This window comes from Girardinichthys multiradiatus, chromosome 5, assembly GCF_021462225.1.
Source record: "Girardinichthys multiradiatus isolate DD_20200921_A chromosome 5, DD_fGirMul_XY1, whole genome shotgun sequence".
Classification (NCBI taxonomy): Eukaryota; Metazoa; Chordata; class Actinopteri; order Cyprinodontiformes; family Goodeidae; genus Girardinichthys; species Girardinichthys multiradiatus.
The window spans coordinates 10349383-10369337 of record NC_061798.1 but is presented as its reverse complement, the minus strand read 5'-3'; the positions used below and the strand labels follow the sequence as shown (position 1 = coordinate 10369337).

Below are 19955 nucleotides of genomic sequence, written 5' to 3'. Positions count from 1 at the left end.
TTGCCTTCTATATTTTACTGTACTGTGAAACAAAACAAGTTACACCATGTTGCAACCGCCTGTGACTTTACACAGCATATAACATTGAAACCTTTAAACCTTTATATTGCTAAGCATAACTTACCAAAGAACATAAGCAGCTTCTATTGGGAAAAGACGTAACTGCTTTACTTACAACCTGTATGCTCCGTGAAATATACCTAGATATACATTTTCACAACTAAACACCAATACCAACCTTGTTCCCTCCTCGACCAGGTGCTAAGAAACCATTTGCAGCTTGGAATTACACCTTAGCAATATTCTTTTTCTATTCAACCGTGGAGCACACCTTCTCTGTGCACACAGGAATCTGCGCCATTGCTGCTGTACCGTTTGTGGCGATCAATTTACAACACCTTGCTGTTCTACGCCTTTCGAAATAAAAGCATTGGCTGCATTACTGCCGCAGCAGAATAATAAACACTTATGAACCAATTTAAAATACAGAACATATTAGTAAGGTCCTTTACCCTTGCATGTGAATTTAGTTTTTCAACAACTGCTTATGAAACATAATCTAAAACCTTAAAAAGTATTTGTGCTTAGCAACGGATTTTCTACCTTCACATACCTTTGAAGTCACCTCCCATGACCTTAAAGTTTTCTGCACATAAAGCTATGATTTCTACTTAGTAAAACAAATAACAGTAAAATACAAATTAAAGTAACAATCATTTAGCAGCTTACAGAATCAATCTACAATGACTGAAAACGTAAATATAAATGTTTCATTTAATATTTGCTGGTTTTAGCTTTTTAAGTAAGATATGGGAAGACATTCATCAAACGCCAACGAGCCGGGACTCGAAAACGGGACAGCTGCGTTGAGAACTACATACATACACTCACCGGCCACTTATTAGGTACACCTTACTAGTATCGGGTTGGAACCCCTTTTGCCTTCATAACTCCCTTCATCCTTCGTGGCATAGATTCAACAAGGTACTGGAAACATTCCTCAGAGGGTTTGGTCCATATTGACATGATAGCATCACACAGATGCTGCAGATTTGTCGGCTGCACATCCATGATATGAATCTCCCGTTCTACCACATCCCAAAGGTGCTCTATTGGATTGAGATCTGGTGACTCTGGAGGCCTTTTGAGTACAGTGAACTCATTGTCATGTTCAAGAAACCAGTCTGAGATGATTCGTGCTTTATGACATGGTATGTTATCCTGCTGGAAGTAACCATCAGATGATGGGTACACTGTGGTCATAAAGGGATGAACATGGTCAGCAACAATACTCAGGTAGGCTGTGGCGTTGACACGATGCTCAATTGGTACTAAAGGACCCAAAGTGTGCCAAGAAAATATCCCCCACACCATTACACCACCACCAGCCTGAACCGTTGATACAAGGCAGGATGGATCCATGCTTTCATGTTGTTGATGCCAAACTCTGACCCTACCATCCGAATGTCGCAGCAGAAATTGAGACTCATTAGACCAGGCAACGTTTTTCCAATCTTCTATTGTCCAATTTTGGTGAGCCTGTGCGAATTGTAGCCTCAGTTTCCTGTTCTTAGCTGACAGGAGTGGCACCTGGTGTGGTCTTCTGCTGCTGTAGCCCATCCTCCTCAAGGTTCGATGTGTTGTGCATTCAGAGATGCTCTTCTGCCTGCCTTGGTTGTAACAAGTGGTTATTTGAGTTACTGTTGCCTTTCTATCAGCTCAAACCAGTTGGGCATTCTCCTCTAATCTCTGACATCAACAAGGCATTTATGTCCACAGAACTGCCGCTCACTGGATATTTTTTCTTTTTCGGACCATTATCTTTAAACCCTAGAGATGGCAGTCCGTGAAAATCCCAGTAGATCAGCAGTTTCTGAAATACTCAAACCAGCCCGTCTGGCACCAACAACCATCCCACGTTCAAAGTCGCTTAAATCACCTTTCTCGGTTTGAACTGCAGCAGATCATCTTGACCATGTCTACATGCCTAAATGCTTTGAGTTGCTGCCATGTGATTGGCTGATTAGAAATATGCCTTAACGAGCAGTTGGAGAAGTGCACCTAATAAAGTGGCCGATGAGTGTAGGTCGCATGCTCTACCGTTGTGCCAGAGCAGCGCTCACTGCTCTTAATCTTTAAACAGGAAAATTAATATTGAGTAAGAAGCAAACAGGGAAATTGGGTGGAGACTGGAATCGGCCAATTTTCAGCTTGATCAGTCCTTACCTGTGACCTGCCATTCAAAAAGTCTAAGCTCTAACAATTCACCGTAACATGACCTTTAATTGAAGTTAGAGATGATAATCCCACAGGTTTTAAAAGAAAATTGTATTTTCTACATGCCCAGACATTTATCATTCAAGCTGTAAGAGAGTGAGCAAGACTTTCAGCAGATAAAGAAATACTTAACAGAATACAGAAAAAAAAAAGCCCTGTTTTATCCTTTTCAAGGTTTCAACCTCTGTCGTAAAAAATGCTCGATTTGAAAATGTTGGCAGCCTATTGGAAATTTCAAGAGTTAAGGTAGAGATCAACACAGATACTGCTGTTTACATAAACTAGTGCTCACCGCACTAATCTCTGATTAGGGGAGCAGCTATCGATTATTTTAGTAATCGATTACTTTATCTATATTTTTTTCAATTAATCGATTAATCTAACAAGAGATACTCTTAGTAAATTAACTTAACTCAATAAACAAGCGTTTTGAACTTAAAAAACAAACTTTTATTGTGCATTTTAAATGCAATGTAAATGGCAAAAACATGTAAAGAAATGCCAATGCTCAGAAGAAGCATTTTAATAATAAAGTCTGAATTTAAAAAAAGCGATAATGCAGTATGTTGCATGTTGTAAGAACTTGTACAGTGCTTAGATGACACTAAAGCTATGCCACTTGAGAAGTTCTGGAGACAGCAATGATTATTTGATCAGTAAATTAGTTGATGATTATTTCAATAATCGGTTAATCACGAATGATGTTATGCTGTCTTTGTTCCAATTTTAAAAAAAATAACAACCTCTCAAAGCAGGGAGCGCATAGAAAATATTCTGAATAATGTTCTTATAATCTTTTCTTATGTTGTAGTTGTGAAGGAGAAATCAAATCTGTTGCAACTGGTATCAGTGGGTGAAAGCTTTACAAAAAGGTGAGACTGGAAATTGGCTAAAAAATTGTTGCATCTCTATACTGAGCAATTTTTTAACTACAAACCAAGGTCCCAGGACTTAATCTAATACAATAGTAGGTGTTGAAACTTCAGTTCATATTAATAAAACTGCTGGGCTAATTATGGCTTATATTGTACATGTTAGATGACCCATGAGTCACTACAGACCTTCTACATTAATATAACAGTCTTATATGGCCTTTTAACCTCATTGCGAAATAACTTATACTGAATGCAATTTTCTGAGAAGGTGGTTTTGAATTTGTACAGACCTTTAAAGGATTTCTTGCACAGATCCCCTGCTGGGGATCACAGCTGAATAGACAGCAAGATTCATGACTAAACCCTAGTTCAACAATGACAAGCAGCGACAAGGATGTTGTCCATTAAAAAAAGAAAAAGAGTAATAGCGCATCAAATTGTCTGATGGAAAAGTGGCTGAGTGGAAAACATGCACATGCTTCCTGCAAGCACTGTGGAGATCTTAAGGGTCGTGGTGTTTTAGATTTTGAAAAAAACTCTGGCTTTGTTAAGCGTATCTTTCAGCTTAAGCTGCTGTCACACTGTTTTTTATCTAACCATGTTTGTGGGCAGATAAAATAAGACTTGTTAGGTGGATTGAAACAGAAAGAAATTGAGAGAATTTTTTGGAATGTGACGTCCTGTCATTGAAGTCTCTTTGTCACTTTTGAAACGCCATCATTTTGTATGTATTAGGAATGAAAGGGGTCTGACTGTGTCAGGACTGCAAACATTAGATTTACTGTGACGTCAATCTCTGGTTCCTGTTTTTATTTTGTAATCTGCTCAAAATCTGGGTCTAAAGTTTTATTGCTCTATGAGTGTTCCCAAGTGGCAAAGTAATTATTGGCCTAATTAATGAAAACAACAACAGAGCTGCAATCAGCTATAGCTGCTCTAACCATTCAGCATGCAGAGGTGAGTAAATCTTCAGTGCAGATTTGGATAGTCTGCATAGTAAACCATGCGAATATTCAGTTTTACTATCAGCTGTGGCAGCCTGGCTTAAGCTAGAGTATTACAAGTGTAGGAAGGAGATACCCAGCAGCAATAGCAACTTTATCTATTCTGTAAACATCTTCCACAAGTTTTAGGAGTGTGTTCATAGTTAGATGAGAAAAACAGAATTGCAGCCTCTGCTCTAAATCATCCCAGAGGTGTTCAAGATGGTTGAGATCAGGACTCTATGCAGGCCAGTCGAGTTTCTCCACACCAACCTTATACACCTGTTGGGACCTGAGCCATGGGTACAAAATGAAAGACCAGCAAGAACTTTTCTGCAACTTTCAAATTAAATCGCCTTAACCTACTTCCAGCGCAGCCAGAAACGGACTTACAATCACAAATTGTAACACTTAGAGCATAGTGTTGTCAGAAGTCACAGGTTGAACGCTCAACTTGTGCACCCGTTTTCTGCTCATGCAAATGTTTCCAATATATGTATAGTCAAAGATACATATATAGCTGGACATACATTTGTTAGATGTTGCTTTTAGCAATATTCTCATAACTTTGTTGTTATTTGTAGTGTCTGCCAGAATGATGGAATCAAACTCCGTTATGAATTCGGCTTGTTGCTGATCTCATCTGTTTGTCTCCAGATGAGCGGGATGCTTTAAATCATTTTAACCTTGCTGCATGTGATAAAAGATTCAAGAATTACATGACCTGATTGAAAATCCAACTAGAGAGATTCGGATTTCAGATGTTGTTGGTAGGCTTACCTTGTGTTGGGACCCCACAGCCATGGGTTACAAAATTAAAGGCCAGTATGAACTTTTCTGGAACTTTCAAAATAAATCGCATTAACCTACTTCCAGCACAGCCAGGAAAAGGGGTAACAGCGGACTTCTCGTGGTGTCACTGTCGAAATAAAATCACCGCTTTCGCTACAAACTGACCTCTTCCACACAGATTTCCAGCGGAACTGGATAAAGGGACACAGCGCGCTAATGTCTCTTTGCAGGCAAACAGGCATAATTCTTCAAACTGGATCCAAGAGTGTCATACGATCCCGCGATCAAATGCACTAAGTTAAGTAGGAATGAACTGCTGTTTGTGTTTCTGGTATTCATTCATGAACGGGGGTAATTAAGGTACAAGCGTTGCTTGACTTTCTCTCCGAGGTCTACAGAAGCAAACTGAGTTCCAGAGAGTTCCTAGCAGAGACCCTGTCACTATGACGCCGAGTGGAGCAGTTTTCCCAGTCTGAAGGAAGGACAACGGGACTGCATCACCGTGGTTACAGCTGTAACGTGCAGTTTGGCTGGCTGACAGAACGAGCCGTCCCACCCCACAGCTACAGAGGTTAGCTGCAAACTAACCCTTTGTTCACTGTGGATGCTTTCTTCAAACTTCGTCGACCCGGACAACTTTTCCTCAGCATAGGTTGGGGCAGAGAGAAGTAATTTATATTGAAATAATCTAAACATTTTTTGTTTTGTTTTGTTTGTGTTGAAACTCAGTTATCGTAGTTGTTGGGACCCAGCCGTGGATTTCAACACTAAAACTCCGGCACATACTTTCCTGGAACTTTTCAAAATAAAGTGCATTAACCTTCTTCCAGCACAGCCAGGAAAGGGGGTAACTGCGGATTTCCTGTGGCGCCATTACTCAAATAAAAGCCCCACCTTTCCACAAATCTTTCTCTTCCACGCGGCCTTCCATAGGAACTGGATAGGAGAGGAAAGCGCGCTGATGTCTTTTGCTGGCAAAAAGACATAAATTCAACTGGATCCAAGGAAGCCATACGATCATCGATCATATGCAAAGTTAAGTAGAATGAAATACTGTCTGTGTATCCGGTATTTTCATTCATGAACGGGGAAATTAAGGTGTAAGAGTTGCTTGCATTTTCTCTTCGAGGCCCCACAGAAGCAAAACTGTATCGAGGAGAGATCCCGGTGGAGAAGCTGTTTCTACAAGCCGAGCCGCAAGGACGGACTACGGCTTGCACCACCGTGTTACGGTAACGAACAGCCGCCCAGCCCTCCGGAGCTAACGCAGAGGTTAGCTGAAAACCAACCGCTTGTTGACTGTGGACGTTTATTCGAACTTCATCGCCCTTGGACAACGTTTACTCACCATGGTCAGAGGTTGGGTTTGGGCAGATTAACAGTTAGGATGAAATAATCTGAACGTTTTCATTCTATGAAGTTTGTTTTGTGGAACCTGGCGATCTTTAGCGCTAGTAGGCTAGCTACGGCACGCGGCGGTTCCGTGTTCTTTGTATGTTTTAAAGCTAAGATAAACTTTATTTAAAGGGTGGTTTTAACCAGAACATTGCTCATAACGCGCCGTCCGCGCTTATGCATTTTAACCCTGGTATTTTAAAGGTATGTGTTGATTCTGGTGCTAAGCTATCTTCTAGCTTAGCACTTTAGCTAGCTTCTTTGTTAGCCCAACGGCCAGCCGGTAAGAACACGTGTGCTAGCATTAAGGCTAGTCAACAGAAAGGTTGTTAGTTTTCAAGCTAGTGAATAATAGTCCCTGAACATCATTTGCTAGAGTTGATAACTAAGTAAACACCATTAAGCCCCATTTCTCCAGAAAGATTTGGCTCTTTTCCAAAATACTCAATAATATTTCTTCAAATATTATTTTAATAAATAAAGGCAGTTAATTAGACACAATTGAGAATTAGTCATCCAGGAGGTTGGTTTTATTCAGCAGATCATTATTTAAAACATTATTTTATTAAAATAATATTTAATCTGATCTTGCATTGTGAAGGGTTGTCTAAATGTTGCTGATTATTTTCTAAGTTAGTTCCAAAACTAACTTAACTTCACTTTCAGATTCTTCAAGATAATCCTTGGTTCTCAAACATAAACATTGCATGGAAATGTTGCATCACTCTTTTTGGTCATGATTTCTAATCATCTTTAATCAACTTGTTTATATTGTACATAGCCCATTAGTCTTCCTTATTCTTTAATTCTGCTTGGTAGTTTAGTTGGATTGTTTTAGCATAATAAAGAATTTGTTGATTGAAATATATTTGACTTTGAGTTGACTTATTTTTGTTAATAAATTCTTGTATTTTAAGAAATTGTGTGAATTCATTCCATGTGTGTGCAGAGTTTATGCTGTTCAATAATGCCAGAGCTCGTCTCACACCTTTCTATTCTGTCCTAATACCATTGCCTTAATGGGGCTGGTATTCACAGGACAATCCTTAACAGACCGGAATATTATTTGGTAAAATATTAAAATATTAATATTAAAATATTAATATTAAATATTAAATAATATTCTCAGATTCATATTTACAATATAGTGCTAGCAAATTATCTGTAAGCACATGAGCTCAGTTTGTGTGTTTTGTGTTTGTGTGTTTTTAAAGTTAAGACAAACTTTATTTAAAGGGTGATTTTAAACACAGAAGATCTGTACAGGGTGTACCCCGCCTCTCGCCCATAGACTGCTGGAGATAGGCACCAGCTCCCCCGTGACCTACTATGGAATAAGCGGTAGAAAATGACAGACTGACTGACCATTAATGGTATTTAAAAGTATGTGATCGATTCTGATGATAAGCTATAAGCTTCTTTTGTTAGCTTTAACTGCTAACAGCTAAGAACACGTGCTTGCTACTAAAGATCAATTACCCAAAAAGGTTGTTAGGTTTCAATCTAGAAAACAATATTTCCCTAAATATTATTTTACTAAACTTGAAAACTAAGTAAACACCACTAAGCCCCATTTCTCCAGAAAGATTAGGTTCTTATTCAAAATAATATTTCCTTACATATTATTTTACTGTTTCCTTAATATTTCTTTAAATATTAATTTAATAAATAAAGGCAACTAATTAAAAACCATTGAGAATTGGTCATCTAGAAGGTTGGTTTTATTCAGCAAATCCTTCTTTAAAATATTATTTTATTAATATAATATTTTATCTGATCTTGCATTGTGAATGGTTGTTTAAAGGTATGCCAATTATTGTTCCAAGACTAACTTAACTTCATTTCCAGGTTCTTCAAGATAATCCTTGGTTCTCAAACATAGATAACATTGCATGGTAATGTTGCATCACTGTTTCGGTCATTCCTTTTCAACCATCTTTGATGAACTTGTTTATATTGTACATAGCCTATTAGTCTTGCTTATTCTTTAATTCTGCTTGGTAGTTTATTTGGATTATTTTAGCATAGTAAAGAGTTTGTTGATTGAAATATGTTTGACTTTGAGTTGACTTATTTTTGTTAATAAATTCTTGTATTTTAAGAAATTGTTTGAATTCATTCTGTGTGTGTACAGAGTTTTGCTGTTCAATAATGTCAGAACTTGGCTCATCCCTTTCAATAATTTCATAATACCATCGCCTTACTGGGCTGGTATTCACAGGATAACCCTTAACAGGCAGAAATATTATTTAATAAAATGTTAAAGTATTAATTTTAAATATTAAATAATATATTCATATTCATAATCACAACACACTAGCAGCTTGCAAAATTACTCTACACTAAAAAACCTTGAAGAATACCCCTAAAACTGTGTTTGGGTGAGTTGACAACTTTTACTAGTTGAAAAGTCAGCTGTAATGTATCACAAACACTGAAGGCAGAGTTAAGCAACCTCTTCTTGCATATACACCAGAGCATCCTGCGGTTCAGTGCATGCATGATGGGAGCATTAGCAAGGACTAACACTAATCCCCCTGAGATCAGAAGAGGAGAAAGCTAGCAGCAGGGGGGGCTAAAGGCTTCAGGCAGATGGTCCATAAAGGAGTGGAGAGCACAACAGAAGAGAAAGAGATAATGTTAGGGACACAAAATACAGGCAATAGTGTGTGTGTGTGTGGAATGGAGGATCGGGGAACTGTGCCAGGAAGACAGCACTCGAACACTGCCCGCTGTTGCTTCTCTGCAAGCACTCCCTGGACACTGAAAAAAAGCTTTCACTCCATATTCTTATCCCGGCTACCAACCAAGCACACTCAGTCCTCCCTGTGAGTGTGTGTGTGTGTGTGTGTGTGTGTGTGTGTGTGTGTGTGTGTGTGTGTGTGCATAAACAGAGACAAGTGTGCAGATCATAAACTAAATGCTTCAGTATTACTACATTGTCACTCAACATCAGTATAAATTCACATCTCACATGTTCAATGCATTTGCATAACAGAGCACATAAATACATAGCTTTTGGAACCAAATGCTGTACTTCAATTACACGCAAGGGCATTTAGTTGTGTTTTACACAAAGCATCCTGTGTTCAAAAAATACAACTGATATACACATAAGCGCATAAAGACACATACATATGCGCATGGCATATTGCTGAACCTAAATGGAGACGGGACAACTGTGAGACAGCATGAGAGCTGGCAGTGAGCATGGACACATCATGGAAAAAACACAGCAACCTCATCACACAGTAACAACTGCACGGCACCACAATGTTCACAAAGGATACACGTTAACAGATTGTCGGTGTTTACCTTTTTGTTCGTCGAAACATGCTGCTTTCAGCAGAATGATGTGTTGGCAGATGAACATGAGAGCCGCGGAACCACAATTGTGTTCACAGAAATAAACACACACAGAGTAAGAGGCAGTCAAAAAGCTGAAATTACGCTCTACGCTGCGATGACAGCTTCCCCTGGCCACTTCCATACACACAAACACAGCCTCAAACTGTCCCTTATTGCTCCCACAGACATCACAAATGAGTATTTCTTTAGGGGTCCGTGCAATATACTAAAGAAAGATTTGAAGGTGGCAGCTGCAGCTGATTAGAATTTAAACAAGGACAGAAGAGGCAGACAGAGAGCAGGCTGCCGATTATCCTTCTCTAAAGGAGAGAGGACTGTGGGGCTGCTCTCAAGGGTATCGTGCCAAGGCAGGAAGTGTACAGCGACAAAGTAAGGGGCGAGTTAGGCACACAACAAGAGAGGAACGAGAGAGTGTGAGTGTTTGCTGGAGATCCATCATTATCATCAAACATAGAGGTACGTCAGTAAGATATTGGAGAAATTTGTGAAACTCCAAGAAAACCAGTGTGAGAAGTGAAAAATATTCAACTAATATAATATTGATGCCATAAAAGACACCAACTAGTAAGTGCATCAGCATAATTAATGAGATCCTGACTAGAGGTTGTAACAATACATTCACCTCAAAAGACCTGTGATTTAAATATGCTTAACTCAGTGCAGACCAGGGGTGAAAGTAGTTTTAAATTCTTGCCGGTACTTAGGGGCGGAGCTAAAGGGGGGGCTGGGGAGGCAACGGGGGCATATATGCATGCAGTGGCGATTGCTCTAAGACTGCAAGGGAAGCTCAGCTTCCCCTAAAATGTCAAAAAATAAGTGATCAAATATATACTGTTGTGTGTACAGTCATTGACTAAATATGCGCAACAACGCGCTCAACTTTTGTTCAGAATCAGCTTCTTATCAATGGTAACGACGAGGCTTTCCTCACTCATTCCCGCAGGTTCACAGAGCTTTAAACAGTGAGTTCAGTAGCGAAGTAAAAATGCTGGGCTTTGTCCCGCCCATCGGACGCTCAGCGTCTCTGGGGGTCTATGGGGGCAGTGGGCTGGCCTCGGCTGGCCCGGACGCTCAGCTTCTGCATGATGATTGGATGATGTGTCTGAGGCTGAATCCCTTTTTGATTGACAGCGAAATGAGCGAATCAGCGATCTTGAAACTGAGCTTCCCCTCCTTGTAAGACCAGCATCCGCCACTGATATATATATATATATATATATTTTTTATTTTTTTTTTTTTTTTTTTTCAATTGTTAAAGAACTTCCATGTATGAAACAATGATAAACTATTTTCTGATGTATAACTTTTCTTCAGTTTCCGTCTTTTCTTTTGAACAAAGAAGTTATTGTTCTCTGCATTGTGGGCAAGTTTTGATTTCATTTAAATTAAAAAAATTGACAGTTCGGTTGTTTTCGAGTTTTTTTTTAAAAGTCTGTAGATGCTAAGTGATTTGTAGTTCGTCCTGTCCTAATGCAAGCTGCGGTTTTTTATGTCTGTGCACCACCTGTGTAAAATCTCCCAGTCCATTAAATCGAATGCACCAATCTCCTTGGCAACCGTTCTGTTTCGGAAGTAAGCGCGCATGCGCTCTCGTGTAGTGTAAGTTAAATCTCTGGTCGTAACGGTGTTTTCGAGCTGTACTGTGTTGTTGTAATTCAGCAAAATAACATTAAACACAACTAGTTTCTCTCCCTTTGCTTTTAACTGGGGTCTTAAGTAGCGAGCAGACAGACATTAAACGTAGTGGTGCTCGTTTTAAACGCTGGGCGTTTACAAAAGCCTCCAGCTCCGAGAGGAGAGACGCAAAGCAAGAGCATTGAGGCTCCATCATAGCAGAACAGTTCAGAAACTATTTGGAAGGAGGGGAAAAAAGCTAAATTTATAAACAGATTAAATCGTGTTTTAGACTGCCTATTGGTGGCACATCTGATCTTTGTGTACTCGTGAGTTTTTGCAGCCGTAACTGGTTCTGGATGACGGAATCATAGCAGACAGTCGCTCTTCCCTCTTCCCGGTATTGCGTACCAGTGCTGAATCTTTTAGTGGCACGCAGTACCGGACTGTACCGGCTCACTTTCACCCCTGGTACAGACTATTCTAGTTCAGGTTGGACTTTTTATCAAACTTATGTCATTGTAAAAAAAAAAAAAAAAACGCATTTTTGCGTTCTCACAAACAGCACCAAATTTTCATTGATTCATTGATGGAATGATCAAGTTCAGGTCTGATAAGTCTAAGTTTTCAGATTTTGAACTAGAAACCCAACTGCAGTCCAACGTAATTAAAAACTGTGAAAACGCCCACTAGCTTAGCATCAATAGGAAGCTGCAAAGCAGATTAACCCTGCGGTCACTAAACCGTCGCAGATTTCTTACAGCACTTGCCAATCATTCATCTACAGTCATATTCAATAAATTACAATATGTGTTCCAATGGGGATAGTTTGTCAGATTAAGTTTTTGTTTTTTTAAATAACAACCTTTAAGCAGTATACCTTTCAAAATGCAAACATTGCTGTAAGAAAAATTTATTTTTATTTTTATTGGTTTGATGTATTATTCTAATCGTTTTAACATTGGAAGATCTCGTACTCGTAGTCGTCGTCTTCCACTTATCCGGGACCGGGTCGCGGGGGCAGCAGACTCAGCAGAGACGCCCAGACGTCCCTCTCCCCAGACACCTCCTCCAGCTCCTCCGGGGAGAGCCCAAGGCGTTCCCAGGTCAGCCGAGAGACATAGTCCCTCCAGCGTGTCCTGGGCCGTCCCCTGGGCCTCCTCCTGGTGGGACGTGCCTGGAACAACTCCCGAGGAAGGCGTCCAGGAGGCATCCGGTATAGATGCCCAAGCCAACTCAACTGGCTCCTCTCGATGTGGAGGAGCAGCGTCTCTACTCCAAGCCCCTCACGGATGGCCGAGCTCCTCAACCTATCTCTAAGGAAGTGCTCGGCCACCCTACGGAGGAAGCTCATTTCAGCCGCTTGTATCCGGGATCTCATTCTTTTGGTCATGACCCAAAGTTCATGGCCATAAGTGAGGGTAGGAACGTAGACCAACCGGTAAATTGAGAGCTTTCATTTTCGGCTCAGCTCTCTCTTTACCACAACTGACTGGCACAGCGCCCCCATTACTGCGGCACCGATCTCCCGCTCCATTCTTCCCTCACTCGTGAACAAGACCCTGAGATACTTAAACTCCTCCACTTGAGGCAGGAACTCCCCTCCAACCTGAAGAAGACAAGCCACCCTTTTCTGGAACCATGATTTGGAGGAGCTGATCCTCATCCCAGCTGCTTCACACCCGGCTGCGAACAACCCCAGCGCATGCTGTATGTCTTGGCTAGAGGGGGCCAGCAGGACCACGTCATCTGCAAAAAGAAGAGACGAAATCCTCTGGTCCCCAAACCAGACCCCCTCCGGAACCTTGGCTACGCCTAGAAATCCTATCCATAAAAGTTATGAACAGGACTGATGACAAAGGGCAGCCCTGCCGGAGTCCAACATGCACCGGAAACAGGTCCGACTTAGTGCCGGCAATGCGAACCTAACTCCTGCTCCGCTTGTACAGAGACCAGATGGTCCATAATAAAGGGCCCAAGACTCCATACTCCTGGAGCACCCCCACAGGGCATCACGAGGGACACTGATGAATGCTTTCCCCAGGTCCACAAAACACATGTAGACCGGTTGGGCAAACTCCCATGAACCCTCGAGCACCCTGTAGAGGGTATAGAGCTGGTCCAGTGTTCCACAGCCGGGACAAAAACCACACTGCTCCTCCTGAAGCCAAGGTTCGACTATCGGCCGGACTCTCCTCTCCAATATCCAGGCATAGGCCTTACCAGTGAGGCTGAGGAGTGTGATCCCCCTGTAGTTGGAACACACCCTCCGGTCACGCTTCTTATGAAGGGGGACCACCACCCCAGTCTGCCAGTCCAGAGGCACTGTCCCCGACTGCCACGTAATGTTGAAGAGGCGTGTCAACCATGACAACCCCACAACATCCAGAGACTTGAGGTACTAATGGCGGATCTCATCCACCCCCGAAGCCCTGCCACCATGGAGCTTTTTAACCACCTCGGTGACTTCAGCCTGGGTGATGAAAGAGTCCAACCCCGAGTCCCCAGCCTCTGTTTCCACCACGGAATGCATGATGGCAGGATTGAGGAGATCCTCGAAGTACTCCTTCCACCGCCCGATAATGTCCGCAGTTGAGGTCAGCAGCCTCCCACCCGCACTGTAAACAGTGTTGGCGAAGCACTGCTTCCCCGTCCTGAGGCGGCGGAGCAAGGACTGACGGGAGGTCGAGAGATATCGACTAAAAATAGTCGGGCTCGCCTCCGCGCACAGTGTGGGCTCTGGAACCCGTCTCCTTGAGAGGGGCTGGACTCTCTTCTGTGACACCTGGAAAGGCGTGATCGGGAGGAATGGCCTCCCCGATCTGAATCCGAGTGGTGTTTTGTTATTGGACTTCTGTGCTAGTCACGGAGTGTCCATAATGAACACCATGTTCAAACATAAGGGTGTCCATCAGTGCACTTGGCACCAGGACACCCTAGGCAGGAGGTCGATGATCGACTTTGTGGGCGTATCATCAGACCTTCGGCCGCATGTTTTGGACACTCGGGTGAAGAGAGGGGCTGAGCTGTCCACTGATCACCACCTGGTGGTGAGTTGGATCCGCTGGAGGAGGAGAAAGCCGGACAGACTTGGCAGGCCCAAGCGCATAGTGAGGGTCTGCTAGGAACACCTGGCGGAGCCCTCGGCCAGTGATGTATTCAACTCCCACCTCCGGGAGAGTCCGAGTGGGCCATGTTCTCCGCATCTATTGTCGATGCTGCTGCCCATAGCTGTGGCCGTAAGGTCTGCAGTGCCTGTCGTGGCGGCCATCCCAGAACTTGGTGGTGGACACCGGCAGTAAGGGATGCTGTCAAGCTGAAGAAGGAGTCCTATCAGCTGTGGTTGGATTGTGGGAGTCCTGAGGTGGCTGACGGGTACCGTGAGGTCAAGCGTGCTGCGGCCCGGGCTGTGGCAGAGGCAAAAACTCGGGCCTGGGAGGAGTTCGGTGGGGCCATGGAGAAGGACTACCGGTTGGAAGCGATTCTGGCAAACCGTCCGGCGCCTCAGGAGGGGGAAGCAGTGCTTCGCCAACACTGTTTATAGTGGGGGTGGGAGGCTGCTGACCTCGAATGAGGACATTATCGGGCGGAGGAAGGAGTACTTCGAGGATCTCCTCAATCCTGCCATCACGCATTCCGTGGTGGAAACAGAGGCTGGGGACTTGGGGTTGGACTCTTTCATCACCCAGGCTGAAGTCACCGAGGTGGTTAAAAAGCTCCGCGGTGGCAAGGCTTCGGGGGTGGATGAGATCCGCCATTAGTACCTCAAGTCTCTGGATATTGTTGGGCTGTCATGGTTGACACGCCTCTTCAACATTGCGTGGCGGTTGGGGAAAGTGCCTCTGGACTGGCAGACTGGGGTGGTGGTCCCCCCTCACTCACTTAAAACTGTGCACATATATTTATATTATATTGTAGATATGTTTATACTGTTTAATTTGTACTGTATTGCACCAACTACGCCAAAACAAATTCCTTGTATGTCCAAAAACGTACTTGGCAATAAAGCTTTTCTGATTCTGATTCTGATAAGAAGGGGGACCGGAGGGTGTGTTCCAACTACAGGGGGATCACACTCCTCAGCCTCCCTGGTAAGGCCTACGCCAGGGTATTGGAGAGGAGAGTCCGGCCGATAGTCGAACTTCGGCTTCAGGAGGAGCAGTGTGGTTTTCGTCCCGGCCGTGGAACACTGGACCAGCTTTATACCCTCTACAGGGTACTCGAGGGTTCATGGGAGTTTGCCCAACCGGTCTATATGTGTTTTGTGGACCTGGAGAAAGCATTCATCTGTGTCCATCATGATGCCCTGTGGGGGGTGCTCCAGGAGTATGGAATCGGGGGCCCTTTACTAGGGGCCATCCGGTCCCTGTACGAGCGGAGCAGGAGTCGGGTTCGCATTGCCAGCACTAAGTCGGACCTGTTCCCGGTGCATGTTGGACTCCGGCAGGGCTGCCCTTTGTCACTGGTCCTGTTCATAACTTTTATGGACAGGATTTCTAGACGCAGCCAAGGGCCGGAGGGGGTCTGGTTTGGGGACCAGTGGATTTCGTCTCTTCTTTTTGCAGATGACGTGGTCCTGCTGGCCCCCTCTAGCCAAGACATACAGCATGCGCTGGGGCAGTTTGCAGCCGAGTGTGAAGCGGCTGGGATGAAGATCAGCTCCTCCAAGTCCGAAGCCATGGTACTCAACCGGAACATGGTGTCTTGTCCTCTTCAGGTTGGAGGGGAGTTCCTGCCTCAAGTGGAGGAGTTTAAGTATCTTGGGGTCTTGTTCACGAGTGGGGGAAAAATGGAGCGGGAGATCGACAGATGGATCGGTGCGGCTGCCGCAGTAATGGGGTCGCTGTGCCGGTCCGTTGTGGTGAAGAGAGACCTGAGCCGAAAAGCAAAGCTCTCAATTTACCGGTCGGTCTACGTTCCTACCCTCACTTATGGCCATGAACTTTGGTCATGACCGAAAGAATGAGATCCCGGATACAAGCGGCTGAAATGAGCTTCCTTCGTAGGGTGGCCGGGCACTCCCTTAGAGATAGGTTGAGGAGCTCGGCCATCCGGGAGGGTCTTAGAGTAGAGCCGCTGCTCCTCCACATCGAGAGGAGCCAGTTGAGGTGGCTCGGGCATCTATACCAGATGCCTCCTGGACGCCTTCCTCGGGAGGTGTTCCAGGCACATCCCACCGGGATTAGGCCCAGGGGTCGGCCCAGGACACGCTGGAGGGACTATGTCTCTCGGCTGGCCTGGGAACGCCTTGGGCTCCACCCGGAGGAGCTGGAGGAGGTGTCTGGGGAGAAGGACGTCTGGGCATCTCTGCTGAGTCTGCTGCCCCCGCGACCCGGTCCCGGATAAGCGGAAGACGACGAGTACGAGTACGAGTAATTAACTGCTTTTTCATCAACGTTAGTTACGGTAGTTACAGTTTAAACAGCAGCCTGTGGTGTGACAAAAATAATGCTGTTCTTATCAAAAAAGCAAAAAGGAATCAAATAACTGAAGTACATAGTATCTGAAAGCAATTTTAAAAATATATGAATGACTTACATAGTTACGAAGTTGCATAACACCTGATTATTATTAAACGTGGGATATTATTGTTCTGAGTCATTCCTGTTACTGCTATTTCCTGATGCACAAGTATCAAATGTGTTTATCTGCAGCTCAGAAATGTCACAGACCCACCAATTATGTCTTTGAGACTAATATTTATAAAAAATGTGGCTGATCTTCCAGAAGTAATTTGTTTGTACCTTGAGATCTGTTCTCAAAGAGATTTTCTGATGACCTACTGTACTGTGAAAAACTATCGGCCCCCTTATAGATTTCTTCTTTGTACTTTTTTGTCAAGCTTAAATGTGTCAGATCATTAACCATAACTTAAAATCTGAAAAAGGTAAGCTTAAATAAGGAAATACAAAATGGTTTTCAAATGGTAATTCACAAAAATAAAAACAAATATTTATCTTGTTTTTTAAACATAGACACACATGTATACATCATTCTTTAGGCAGAAGAAACTATCACAAAACACACAAACAATTGTTCCAACGTTTTTAGAAGCTTGACATACACCTTGTGCCATGTGTTGGAAGAGTCAGAGCTCTTACTGTTAAATTTCTTCACTGTCATTCATGTTGCACATACATTTATACATGTTGTTCCTCAGTAAGGCATGAAAAGACCTTTACTTCAATTACCTTATCTAAAGCAAAAAACAATTAAACACATGAAAAAAAGTCAGTGATATTCACCTAATCAAACTCTACATTTGAATCCCATTGAAATCCTTAAGCATGACCTTTATCACGCCTTTCATGCTTGAACCCCCCCACGGCCTTATTGCTCAATTGAGACCATTTTTGCCAAAAAAAAAAAAGGGGGACAGAATTTGTCCACAGTGATTTAAAACACTCACTGGCAGTTACCGAAAACATTTGATGCCAGCTGTTGCCACGTTTGTCACAGGATCGAGTACAAGTTGATTTGTATGAAAAGGCACATTTAAAATACCTAAATTACTATGAAAAACAACATTAGAATACAAGATTAGAACTTGCTTTGTATGGCATTTTTCCCTTAATAAATGAAATCATCATTTAAAGTCTGCATTTTGTATTTACACAGATTCTCTTTGTTTAATATTAAAACCAATGATCTGAAACATTTATGTGTGACAAAAAAAGCTAAATCCTAAGAAATCTGGAAATGAGCAAATGCTATTTCACACCACTGTATGTGCAAATCTGTCCCGTGTTTAGTAGAAGTCGTAGAATATCATGACAGAAACAAAGCTTGGATTTTGAGATATTTATAACTATCGAAATACACCAGCTGTTAAAGAAGTGCATTGGGTCAAACAAACACTGTTATCATTTTTCTAAGAAGCAAATTGCCACCCTGCATGAGCTCAGGCATTGTCTGTCCACCCTGGATACCACAGGAGCTGTTCTTTGGTGCCCGGCCAAGAGAAATGTCACTTTGCTGTATGTGCGCACATATGCGTATTGCCTCCGTCCTTCCCTTTGAAACCAGCCAACTAAATGTTAAAGCTGACACCGGGTGACAGTTGCACAGTAGTGCTGAAGGGAGTAATTCAATAATGGATGCCGTCTCTAATGTGGGAGTCTGGATGGATGAAATATACATGGGATAGCAGAAGAGGGCAGAGTGAGGGAAGGGGGGGTGATATCACTGTAGCACAGTGGGAGGTCAGAGACGGCGATGGGGACCATGATATCACATGGAAGATGGAACGTGTGTTCCAGTGTCGAGGCTTTCCTGAAACATATTTAACCTTGTATTTCTTACCCTGGCCTGTCTTTCTTCTTAACCAGCAAAATAATCAGCCAGCCGCTCAGTTAAATCCACAGCACAAATCTTCACCCATAGAAAGATGTATTTAGAAAAAATACAGCAGCAGCAGCACCATGCAGAAGAGGGGGGAGCTGATTATAAGCGTCCTGCTCCAGAGTTTCCCTCATGTCTGGCTCTGACATCTGCCACCCCACCACAAAAGTCACAGGTCATCGACAAAACGCAATCCACATTTACTCCTGTCCACTGACAGCAATTAGCAGCAGACATATGAGTTTCACACACCAGCATGAACACACACAATGGCAACCAAAATGTAAATGGCAACAAATTAAAAGTCAGAATGTATAACTACACACATTATTTTATTACATTCATTGGGCGGTTTGCACAATAATGTTCTTTGGCTTCTATTTGTACAGAGATAGCACCATTTTTATTTCTAGTAGGGCTTGTTCACCTCAAAGGAACTCCCTGCTAAGTTGCTAGAGCAGTGATTAGCTAAAAGAACCAAGACGGTGGGAAGAAAGAATCTAATTGAAAATATTATTTTCAATTATCATCTACTATTAGAGCAATAAAAATTATTTAGGTTAAGCACTGATAAGAGCATGTCACCGGAATCAGACATGGAAATATTTCCTTTAAGAACAAAAGTAACCCATCAGTGGCCCTTTCAGGTTCATGGCAGGGCTGTCAGCTGCCTATGTAAACTACCTTCCCTCTCCCCTCTCATTGGTAATCTCGGGAATCTGGGAGGATTTTGTGAGGGTAGGATGATATTACAAAATCAGTTCCTCTTTGGTTAACATATCATAATTTCCCTATTTCAGGCATCAACTAAGACAGACTGCTATCTGTAAATATAAACAGGACAAAAAATATCTAGTCTATAGCCACGCTGTTCAGAGCATCTGATGGGAAAATATCGCCAGAGAAAAGGTTTTTCCTGCTGTTGCTAAGCGGATCAAGGCTCAGCAGGTAAAAACACTTTCTTGTTGCAAAAGTACATTTAGATATCGGCCGTTATTGTTAATAATTAAAATCTGAAATTATTATTTTTATGCATCCAGATATTTTTATGTTTTGTTCTACAATGGGTGAGTTCACTGAGTGCAGCGAAACTATATTTGTTGCTTAATTTGTTGCATTTAATGTTTAATTGCTCGGTTTATAATACCTTAGTTAACCCAGTAACTGATGTAATTGATCTAATGTTAACAACTGCTAATATATACATGTGTATATATAAGTCTATGTGTGTATTTATTAATATAGCGAGATCTAGTCTGTCTTTAGTAAATTATTTAGAAAATCCGGATGTTGTGCTCGTTCTGTTTCC

General features: G+C 42.6%; 1 protein-coding gene across 3 annotated transcripts in view; it reads right to left on the bottom strand.

Annotated features, from left to right (window-relative positions):
• The window catches only part of mast1a (microtubule associated serine/threonine kinase 1a), a 147671-nt gene that overhangs the window by 93169 nt on the left and 34547 nt on the right, over window positions 1-19955 (bottom strand). The window contains exon 1 of one of the 3 annotated variants that reach the window (XM_047365948.1): window positions 9638-9831. The exons of the other annotated variants lie outside the window; for them this stretch is intronic. Within the exon in view, the coding sequence (XP_047221904.1) occupies window positions 9638-9657 (20 nt within the window). The 5' untranslated portion in view covers window positions 9658-9831. Of the gene's footprint in view, window positions 1-9637; window positions 9832-19955 lie in introns of those variants that run through there. 3 annotated transcript variants of the gene reach the window in all.